A 12,500-nucleotide genomic window follows, 5' to 3' on the forward strand; every position below is an offset into this window, starting at 1 on the left:
CTCACTCACTCACTCACCCACTCACCCACTCACTCACCCACTCACTCACTTACCCACTCACTCACTCACTCACTCACGTCACCTCACTCACTCACCCACCCACTCACTCACTCACTCACTCACCACCACTCACTCACTCACTCACCACTCACTCACTCCACTCACTCACTCACTATCCCACTCACTCACTCACCCACTCACTCCACCTCACTCACCACTCACTCACTCACACCACCACACACTCACCCACTCACTCACACTCACACACTCCCCCACCCACTCACCCACACTCACTCACACACTCACCCACTCACTCACTCCACATCCACTCACTCACTCACTCACCTCCACTCACTCACTCCACTCACTCACTCACTCACCCACCACTCACTCACCACTCACTCACCTCACCCACTCACTCACACTCACTCACCACATCCTCACTCACTCACTCCCACTCACTCACTCACTCACTCACCACTCACCTCACCTCACCCACTCACTCACTCACCCACTCACTCACTCACTCACTCACTCACTCATCCACTCACTCACTCACTCACTCACTCCACTCACTCACTCACTCACCCACCCACTCACTCACTCACTCACTCACTCACTCACTCACTCACCCACCCACTCACTCACTCACTCACTCACCCACTCACCCACTCACTCACCCACTCACTCACTCACCCACTCACTCACTTACCCACTCACTCACTCACTCATCCACTCACTCACTCACTCACCCACTCACTCACTCACTCACCACCCACTCACTCACACCTCACCACCCACACACTCACTCACTCACCCACTCACTCACTCACTCACTCACCCACTCACTCACTCACTCACTCACCCACTCACTCACCCACCCACTCACCCACTCACCCACTCACCATCACTCACCCACTCACCCACTCACCAGTCACTCACCCACTCACTTACTCACCCACTCACCCACCCACTCACTCACCCACTCCACTCACTCACTCACTCACCCACCCACTCACCTCACTCACCCACCCACTCACTCACCCACTCACCCACTCACCAGTCACTCACCCACTCACCCAGTCACTCACCCACTCACTTACTCACCCACTCACCCACCCACTCACTCACCCACTCACTCACCCACTCACCCACCCACCCACCCACCCACCCACTCACCCACCCACCCACTCACCCACACCACCCACCCACTCACTCACCCACCCACCACCCACTCACCCACCCACCCACCCACTCACCCACCCACTCACCCACCCACCCACTCACCCACCCACCCACCCACCCACGCACTCACCCACCCACACCACTCATTCACCCACCCACCCACCCACTCACCCACCCACCCACTCACCCACCCCACCCACCCACCCACTCACCCACCCACCCACCCACTCACCCACCCACTCACCCACCCACCCACCCACTCACCCACCACCCACCCCACTCACCCACCCACCCACCCACCCACTCACCCACCCACCCACTCACCCACCCACCCACTCACCCACCCACCCACCCACTCACCCACCCACCCACCCACTCACCACCCACCCACCCACTCACCCACCCACCCACCCACCCACCCCCCACTCACCCACCCACCCACCCACCCACTCACCCACCCACCCACCCACTCACCCACCCACCCACTCATTCACCCACCCACCCACCCACTCACCCACCCACCCACTCACCCCCACCCACCCACCCACCACTCCACCCACCCACCCACCCACTCACCCACCCACTCACCCACCCACCACCCACCCACTCCACCCACCCACCCACCCACTCACCCACCCACCCACCCACCCACTCACCCACCCACCCACCCACCCACCCACTCACCCACCCACCCACACCACCCACCCACCCACTCACTCACCCACCCACCCACTCACCCACCCACCCACCCACTCACCCACCCACACCACTCACCCACCCACCCACCCACCCACTCACCCACCCACCCACCCACTTCACCCACCCACTCACCCACCCACCCACCCCACTCACCCACCCACCCACCCACTCACCCACCCACCCACCCACCCACTCACCCACCCACCCACCCACCCCACTCACCCACCCACCCACTCACACCCACCCACCCACCCACTCACTCACCCACCCACCCACTCACCCACCCACCCACCCACTCACCGCTCCTGAGTGTATGGTCAAAGTTAGACTCCTGCTTGCTTTGAGGATCGCGACAGCCTGAAACAACATCATCATCAGTAGCATCATCATCATCATCAACATCATCATCACCATCATCAGCATCATCATCATCATCAGCATCAACATCATCATCACCACCATCATCACCATCATCACCACCACCATCACCATCATCATCACCATCATCATCACCACCATCATCACCACCATCACCATCACCACCACATCACCACCCACCATCACCATCATCACCACCATCACCACCACCATCACCACCATCACCACCACCATCATCACCATACCACCATCACCACCACCATCACCACCACCATCACCATCACCACCACCATCACCACCTCCATCACCACCATCATCACCACCCCATCACCACCACCATCACCACGCACCATCACCATCACCACCACCATCACCATCACCACCACCATCACACCATCACCATCATCACCACCACCATCATCACCATCACACCACCATCACCACCATCCACCATCACCACCACCATCACCACCATCACCACCACCATCACCACCATCACCACCACCATCACCATCACCACCACCATCACCACCATCACCATCACCATCACCACCATCACCACCACCATCATCACCATCACCACCACCATCACCATCACCACCACCATCACCACCATCACCACCATCACCACCACCATCATCACCATCACCATCACCACCATCACCACCACCATCATCACCATCACCACCACCATCACCATCACCACCACCATCACCACCCACCATCATCACCATCATCACCATCACCACCACCATCACCACCACCATCATCACCATCATCACCATCACCACCACCATCACCACCATCACCTCTCTGTGGTCGATGTGTGTGAAGTCGATGCCGTTGACTTCCACACCTGGTCACACCACTGCGGAACAGACGTGAGAACTCACTCACCTGCTCACCACGTCACTCACCACGTCACTCACCACGTCACTCACCACGTCACTCACCCATGCACCCGCTCGCCCACTCACTTACTCACTCACTTACTCACTCACTTACTCACTCACTTACTCACTTCACTTACTCACTCACTTACTCACTCAACGAATTAGACATTCACTTACTCAGTCACCCACCCACACACTCACCCACCCACCCACTCACTAACTCACTAACTCACCCACCCCACCCACTCACCCACTCACTAACTCACTCACTCACCCACTCACTAACTCTCTAACCCACTCACCCACTCACCACTCACACACTCACTAACTCACTCACTCACCCACTCACCCACTCACTCACCCACCCACTCACACACTCACTAACTCACTCACTCACCCACCCACCCACTCACTCACTCACACACTCACTAACTCACTCACTCACCCACTCACTCACTCACACACTCACTAACTCACTCACTCACCCACTCACTCACTCACACACTCACTAACTCACTCACTCACCCACTCACTAACTCTCTAACCCACTCACCCACTCACCCACTCACTCACCTACCCACTCACACACTCACTAAACTCACTCACTCACCCACTCACCCACCCACCCACTCACTCACTCACACACTCACTAACTCACTCACTCACCCACTCACTCACTCACCACACTCACTAACTCACTCACTCACTCACCCACTCACTAACTCTCTACCCACTCACCCACTCACACCACTCACTCACCCTACCCACTCACACACTCAGTAACTCACTCACTCACCCACTCACTCACCCACCCACTCACACACTCACTCACCCACCCACCCACTCACTCACTTCACACACTCACTAACTCACTCACCTCACCCACTCACTCACTCACACACTCAGCTAACTCACTCACTCACCCACTCACTAACTCTCTAACCCACTCACCCACTCACCCACTCACTAACTCACTCACTCACTCACTCACACACTCACTAACTCACTCACTCACTCACTCACTCACTCACACACTCACTAACTCACTCACTCACTCACTCACACACTCACTAACTCACTCACTCACCCACTCACTAACTCTCTAACCCACTCACCCCACTCACCCACATCACTCACCTACCCACTCACACACTCACTACTCACTCACTCACACACTCACTAACTCTCTAACCCACTCACCCACTCACCCCACTCACTCACCTACCCACTCACACACTCACTCACCCACCCACCCACTCACTCACTCACACACTCACTCACACACTCACTCACCCACTCACCCACTCACACACTCACTAACTCACTCACTCACCCACTCACCCACTCACTCACCCACCCACTCACACACTCACTAACTCACTCACTCACCCCACCCACCCACTCACTCACTCACACACTCACTAACTCACTCACTCACCCACTCACTCACTCACCCACTCACTAACTCTCTAACCCACTCACCCACTCACCCACTTCACTCACCCACCCACTCACACACTCACTACTCACTCACCCACCCACTCACCCACTCACCCCACTCACCCACTCACTCACCCACCCACTCACACACTCACTAACTCACTCACTCACCCACTCACCCCACTCACCCACCCACTCACCCACTCACCCACTCACTCACCCACCCACTCACACACTCACTAACTCACTCACCCACCCACTCACCCACTCACCCACTCACTCACCCACCCACTCACACACTCACTAACTCACTCACTCACCCACTCACCCACTCACTCACCCACCCACTCACTCACTCACCCACTCACCCACTCACTAACTCACTATCCCACTCACCCAGTCACTCACCCACTCACCCAGTCACTCACCCACTCACCTAGTCACTCACTCACTCACTAACTCACTCACCCACTCACCCACTCACTCACTCACTAACTCACTCACCCACTCACCCACTCACCCACTAACTCACTCACTAACTCACTCACCCACCTAGTCACTAAATCACTCACCCACTCAATCACTCACGCATTTAGTCAATCAGTCACTAAGTGGGTGGGTGAGTGAGTGAGTGGGTGAGTGAGTAAGTGGGTGAGTGGGTGAGTGAATGAGTGGGTGAGTGAGTGGGTGAGTGAATGGGTGAGTGAGTAAGTGGGTGAGTGGGTGAGTGAATGAGTGGGTGAGTGAGTGGGTGAGTGAATGGGTGAGTGAGTACGTGGGTGAGTGGGTGAGTGAGCGGGTGAGTGAGTGGGTGAGTGAGTGGATGAGTGAGCGAGTGGGCGAGTGAGTGGGTGAGTGGGCAAGTGAGTGAGCGAGTGGGTGAGTGAGTGGGTGAGTGGGTGAGTGAGTGAGTGGGTGAGTGAGTGGATGAGTGAGAGAGTGAGTGGGTGAGTGAGTGAGTGGGTGAGTGAGTAAGTAAGTGGGTGAGTGAGTGAGTGTGTGAGTGACTAGGTGAGTGACTGGGTGAGTGACTAGGTGAGTGACTGGGTGAGTGACTAGGTGAGTGAGTGGGTGAGTGACTAGGTGAGTGACTAGGTGAGTGAGTGACTAGGTGAGTGACTAGGTGAGTGACTAGGTGAGTGAGTGAGTGACTAGGTGAGTGAGTGAGTGACTAGGTGAGTGAGTGAGTGACTAGGTGAGTGACTAGGTGAGTGACTAGGTGAGTGACTAGGTGAGTGACTAGGTGAGTGAGTGAGTGACTAGGTGAGTGACTAGGTGAGTGACAAGGTGAGTGACTAAGTGAGCGAGTGAGTGAGTGACTAGGTGAGTGACTAGGTGAGTGACTAGGTGAGTGAGTGAGTGAGTGACTAGGTGAGTGAGTGAGTGAGTGACTAGGTGAGTGAGTGAGTGACTAGGTGAGTGACTAGGTGAGTGACTAGGTGAGTGACTGGGTGAGTGACTAGGTGAGTGAGTGACTAGGTGAGTGACTAGGTGAGTGACTAGGTGAGTGACTAGGTGAGTGACTAGGTGAGTGAGTGAGTGACTAGGTGAGTGACTAGGTGAGTGACTAGGTGAGTGACTGGGTGAGTGAGTGAGTGACTAGGTGAGTGACTAGGTGAGTGACTAGGTGAGTGACTAGGTGAGTGAGTGAGTGAGTGACTAGGTGAGTGACTAGGTGAGTGACTAGGTGAGTGACTAGGTGAGTGAGTGAGTGACTAGGTGAGTGACTAGGTGAGTGACTAGGTGAGTGACTAGGTGAGTGAGTGGGTGAGTGACTAGGTGAGTGACTAGGTGAGTGACTGGGTGAGTGAGTGAGTGACTAGGTGAGTGACTAGGTGAGTGACTAGGTGAGTGACTAGGTGAGTGACTAGGTGAGTGAGTGAGTGAGTGACTAGGTGAGTGACTAGGTGAGTGACTAGGTGAGTGACTAGGTGAGTGAGTGAGTGACTAGGTGAGTGACTAGGTGAGTGACTAGGTGAGTGACTAGGTGAGTGAGTGGGTGAGTGACTAGGTGAGTGACTAGGTGAGTGACTAGGTGAGTGAGTGACTAGGTGAGTGACTAGGTGAGTGACTAGGTGAGTGACTGGGTGAGTAACTAGGTGAGTGACTAGGTGAGTGACTAGGTGAGTGACTAGGTGAGTGACTAGGTGAGTGAGTGAGTGAGTGACTAGGTGAGTGACTAGGTGAGTGACTTGGTGAGTGACTAGGTGAGTGACTAGGTGAGTGAGTGGGTGAGTGACTAGGTGAGTGACTAGGTGAGTGACTAGGTGAGTGGGTGAGTGACTGGGTGAGTGAGTGGGTGAGTGGGTGAGTGTGTGAGTGACTGGGTGAGTGAGTGAGTGACTAGGTGAGTGACTAGGTGAGTGACTAGGTGAGTGACTAGGTGAGTGACTAGGTGAGTGACTAGGTGAGTGACTAGGTGAGTGACTAAGTGAGTGAGCGAGCGGGTGAGCACTCACCTCAAGCCCCACCTCTGCCGACACGGATGCCGGCTTCACGCTGCTGATGAAGATTCCCGGGCTGTGCGGCGGACCGCTGGACACGCTGAGTGCAAAGACAAAGACAAAAGTCACCCAGGTAGCGTCCCACAAACTGTCAGGGCAAGTGCCGTTAGTAGCAAGTACCACGGCCGCCGTGAACCCCGCCCCCCCAAACGCGGGGACCCGGGCACACGGACACCGTGAACCCCGCCCCCCCAAACGCGGGGACCCGGGCACACGGACACCGCGAACCCCGCCCCCCCAAACGCGGGGACCCGGGCACACGGACACCGTGAACCCCGCCCCCCCAAACGCGGGGACCCGGGCACACGGACACCGTGAACCCCGCCCCCCCAAACGCGGGGACCCGGGCACACGGACCTGCATCCCATGCCGTGGTTGCCCATGAGGCTGATGAAAACTTTCTTCTCTCTCTGCTCCCAATGCTCCGCGTTGGAGTGCAGCCCGGCCAGGCTGCTGCTCTCATCCTGCGGGGAGACGCGGGGAGACGCGGGGAGAGAGGGAGACACGGGGAGACACGGGGAGACGCGGGGAGACACGGGGAGACGCGGGGAGACGCGGGGAGACACGGGGAGACGCGGGGAGACACGGGGAGACACGGGGAGACGCGGGGAGAGAGGGAGACACGGGGAGACACGGGGAGACGCGGGGAGACACGGGGAGACGCGGGGAGACGCGGGGAGACACGGGGAGACGCGGGGAGACGCGGGGAGACACGGGGAGACGCGGGGAGACACGGGGAGACGCGGGGAGACAAGGGGAGACGCGGGGAGACACGGGGAGACGCGGGGAGACGAGGGGAGACGCGGGGAGACGCGGGGAGACGCGGGGAGACACGGGGAGACGCGGGGAGACGCGGGGAGACACGGGGAGACGCGGGGAGACGCGGGGAGATGTGGGGAGACACGGGGAGACGCGGGGAGATGTGGGGAGACACGGGGAGACGCGGGGAGACGCGGGGAGACGCGGGGAGACACGGGGAGACGCGGGGAGAGAGGGAGACGCGGGGAGACGCGGGGAGACGCGGGGAGACACGGGGAGACGCGGGGAGAGAGGGAGACACGGGGAGACGCGGGGAGACGCGGGGAGACGCGGGGAGACGCGGGGAGACGCGGGGAGTGACACGCGTGTGAGTGACACGTGTGTGTAGTGACACGCGTGTGTGTAGTGACACGCGTGTGTAGTGACACGCGTGTGAGTGACACGCGTGTGTAGTGACACGTGTGTGTAGTGACACGTGTGTGTAGTGACACGCGTGTGTAGTGACACGCGTGTGTAGTGACACGTGTGTGTAGTGACACGCGTGTGTAGTGACACGTGTGTGTAGTGACACGCGTGTGTAGTGACACGTGTGTGTAGTGACACGTGTGTGTAGTGACACGCGTGTGTAGTGACACGCGTGTGTAGTGACACGCGTGTGTAGTGACACGCGTGTGTAGTGACACGTGTGTGTAGTGACACGCGTGTGTAGTGACACGCGTGTGTAGTGACACGTGTGTAGTGACACGCGTGTGTAGTGACACGCGTGTGTAGTGACACGTGTGTAGTGACACGTGTGTGTAGTGACACGCGTGTGTAGTGACACGCGTGTGTAGTGACACGTGTGTAGTGACACGCGTGTGGGGTGACACGCGTGTGTAGTGACACGTGTGTGAGTGACACGCGTGTGTAGTGACACGCGTGTGTAGTGACACGCGTGTGTAGTGACACGCGTGTGGGGTGACACGCGTGTGTAGTGACACGTGTGTGAGTGACACGCGTGTGTAGTGACACGTGTGTAGTGACACGTGTGTGTAGTGACACGCGTGTGTAGTGACACGTGTGTGAGTGACACGCGTGTGTAGTGACACGCGTGTGTAGTGACACGCGTGTGTAGTGACACGCGTGTGTAGTGACACGCGTGTGAGTGACACATGTGTGTAGTGACACACGTGTGTAGTGACACGCGTGTGTAGTGACACGCGTGTGAGTGACACATGTGTGTAGTGACGCGTGTGTAGTGACACACATGTGTAGTGACACGCGTGTGTAGTGACACACGCGTGTAGTGACACGCGTGTGTAGTGACACACGTGTGTGTAGTGACACGCGTGTGTAGTGACACACGTGTGTGTAGTGACACGCGTGTGAGTGACACACATGTGTAGTGACACGCGTGTGTAGTGACACACATGTGTAGTGACACGCGTGTGTAGTGACACACGCGTGTAGTGACACGCGTGTGTAGTGACACACGTGTGTGTAGTGACACGCGTGTGTAGTGACACACGTGTGTGTAGTGACACGCGTGTGAGTGACACACATGTGTAGTGACACGCGTGTGTAGTGACACGCGTGTGTAGTGACGCGTGTGTAGTGACACACGTGTGTAGTGACACGCGTGTGTAGTGACACGCGTGTGTAGTGACACGCGTGTGTAGTGACACGCGTGTGTAGTGACACGCGTGTGGGGTGACACGCGTGTGGGGTGACACGTGTGTGAGTGACACGCGTGTGTAGTGACACGTGTGTAGTGACACGTGTGTGTAGTGACACGCGTGTGTAGTGACACGTGTGTAGTAACACGTGTGTGTAGTGACACGCGTGTGTAGTGACACGCGTGTGTAGTGACGCGTGTGTAGTGACACACATGTGTAGTGACACGCGTGTGTAGTGACACACGTGTGTAGTGACACGCGTGTGTAGTGACGCGTGTGTAGTGACACGCGTGTGTAGTGACACGCGTGTGTAGTGACGCGTGTGTAGTGACACGCGTGTGTAGTGACACGCGTGTCTAGTGACACGTGTGTGAGTGACACGCGTGTGTAGTGACACGCGTGTGTAGTGACACGCGTGTGAGTGACACGTGTGTGAGTGACACGTGTGTGTAGTGACACGCGTGTGTAGTGACACGCGTGTGTAGTGACACGCGTGTGAGTGACACACGTGTGTGTAGTGACACGCGTGTGAGTGACACACGTGTGTGTAGTGACGCGTGTGTAGTGACACGTGTGTGAGTGACACGCGTGTGTGGGGTGACACGCGTGTGAGTGACACACGTGTGTGTAGTGACACGTGTGTGTAGTGACACGTGTGTGAGTGACACGCGTGTGAGTGACACGCGTGTGGGGAGTGGCGGCTTCTCACCCCGTCCTGTGACACCAGCTGGTCCACAAACTGCCACGTCAGCGGATCCTCCACAGAGCTACACCCACAACAACAACAACAATCACAACAACAACAATCACAACAACCACAACAACAACAATCACAACAACAACAACCACGTCAACAGCCACAACAACAACCACAACAACCACGTCAACAACAACAACAATCACAACAATCACAACAACAACACAACCACCACCACAACCACAACAACAACACCCACAACAGCAACAACCACAACAACCACAACAACCACACTCGTGTTTGTGTGTGTGTGTGTGTACCTGTGTGTGTGTGCGTGTGTGTGTACCTGTGTGTGTGTGTGTGCGTGTGTGTGCGTGTGTGTGTACCTGTGTGTGTGTGTGTGTGTGCGTGTGTGTGTGTACGTGTGTGTGTGTGTGTGTGCGTGTGTGTGTGTACGTGTGTGTGTGTGTGCGTGTGTGTGTGTACCTGTGTGTGTGTGCGTGTGTGTGTGTGTGTACCTGTGTGTGTGTGTACGTGTGTGTACCTGTGTACCTGTGTGTGTGTGTACCTGTGTGTGTGTGTACCTGTGTGTGTGTGTGCATGTGTGTGTGTACCTGTGTGTGTGTGTACGTGTGTGTGTGTGCGTGTGTGTACCTGTGTGTGTGTGTACCTGTGTGTGTGTGTACGTGTGTGTGTGTGTGTGTGCGTGTGTGTGTGTGTACCTGTGTGTGTATGTACGTGTGTGTGTGTGCGTGTGTGTGTGCACCTGTGTGTGTACGTGTGTGTGTGTACGTGTGTGTGTGTGCGTGTGCGTGTGTGTGTGTACCTGTATGTGTGTGTACCTGTATGTGTGTGTACCTGTGTGTGTGTGTGCGTGTGTGTGTGTACTGGAGCGTGCCACTAAGAGGTGGGGCCTTACCATCAGCCCCACCAAAACGAAGCACCTGCCTGGGTATTTTGTACCATCGGACACTCCACCCCCACAACTCCCAATCGGTGATGGGGCAGTTGTGGAGAGAGTGGAGAGTTTCCCATACCTGGGCAGTGTGCTTATGACCGGCTCCGGTTTATCAGCAGAGGTCTCACTCCGAATCAATCGAGCGGCAATATCTTTTCATTGGTTGCGTGACGCTGTGTGGAAGCTACCAGGTCTGTCGCTCCGCACGAAGCTTCGGGTCTTCTCGGCCACAGTCATTCCCTCCCTTCTCTACGCTTGGATCCCCCTAATGAAACATCTTCGCCGGTTAGAAACATTTAGGCTGGCCTGCCTACGATCCATCCTGGGTTTAACCAGGCTGGATTGTGTGAGGAGCTCACAAGTCCTTGAAAGATCTGGGCAAAGTCCCATCAGTGAGCTCCTCCGGCAGGCAAGGCTGCGTTGGCTGGGTCATGTAGCCCGCATGCCCAGCCACCGCATGCCTAAACAGCTTTTGTTCGGCCGGATCGAGGGGGCTAAACGGGCGCAGCACGGGCTAGAGAAGAGATGGAGTGATGTGGTACAGGAGGACGTGGAGCTGAGTGGACTTGCCGATGACTGGTACCAGCGGTGTCAAGATCGGCCTCTGAGGAGGAGGCTCGTGAAGGACGCTACTGGGCAGTTGGAGGCAGTCGCCCTCCAACAACAACGGAGGGCGGAGGAGCGACGCTCACAACAACGAGCGGAGCGCCGGGTGGCTAAAGCACAGCACGTTGGCACAGTAGGGGGCACAGGTGGTGCATCAGCCAGTCGTCTCGGTCATCTCGGTCAGTCGACCCGTGGCACCTGCTGGGTCTGCCCCGTGACCTCCTGCCAGCGGGCGTTCGACACTTCACGTGGCAGCCTCAAGGTGCACTTGGCCTGGCACAAGCGTCGTGGTGACGTCACCGCCACTTAGTGGCGAATGGCGGTTGTTGTTGTTGTGTGAGTGTGTGTCTGTGTGTGTGTGATGTACTCACTTTTTCACTGGTATCATTCCAACATCTGTAAAATACACACACATACACACACGTACACACACACGTACACATACACGTGCGTGGGTGTGTGTGTGGGTGTGTGTGTGGGTGTGTGTGGGTGTATGTCTGTGTGTGTGTCTGTCTGCGTGTGTGTGTACACTGTGTGTGTACACTGTGTGTGTCTGTGTGTGTCTGTGTGTGTCTGTGTGTGTGTGTATGTGTGTGTACACTGTGTGTCTGTGTGTCTGTGTGTATGTGTGTGTGTACACTGTGTGTGTGTACACTGTGTGTGTGTGAGTGTGTGTGAGTGTGTGTGTGTGTGTACACTGTGTGTGTGTGTGTGTACACTGTGTGT

The 12,500-nt window shown here is 56.6% G+C and overlaps 1 protein-coding gene across 1 annotated transcript in view; it reads right to left on the reverse strand.

Moving 5' to 3' along the window:
- Positions 1-2,184: 2,184 nt before the first annotated feature.
- The window catches only part of USH1C (USH1 protein network component harmonin), a gene marked incomplete at its 3' end in the record, with an annotated part of 25,315 nt that continues 14,999 nt past the window's right edge, over positions 2,185-12,500 (reverse strand). Inside the window, exons 6-11 of the mRNA XM_078884720.1 lie at positions 12,146-12,170; positions 10,223-10,280; positions 7,457-7,563; positions 7,051-7,139; positions 3,072-3,118; positions 2,185-2,241 (exon numbers count right to left, since the gene is read on the reverse strand). Of these exons, the coding sequence (XP_078740846.1) occupies positions 2,185-2,241; positions 3,072-3,118; positions 7,051-7,139; positions 7,457-7,563; positions 10,223-10,280; positions 12,146-12,170 (383 nt within the window). The remainder of the gene's footprint in view (positions 2,242-3,071; positions 3,119-7,050; positions 7,140-7,456; positions 7,564-10,222; positions 10,281-12,145; positions 12,171-12,500) is intronic.

Source organism: Lampetra fluviatilis, unplaced genomic scaffold, assembly GCF_964198595.1.
Source record: "Lampetra fluviatilis unplaced genomic scaffold, kcLamFluv1.1 SCAFFOLD_459, whole genome shotgun sequence".
Taxonomy (NCBI): domain Eukaryota; kingdom Metazoa; phylum Chordata; class Hyperoartia; order Petromyzontiformes; family Petromyzontidae; genus Lampetra; species Lampetra fluviatilis.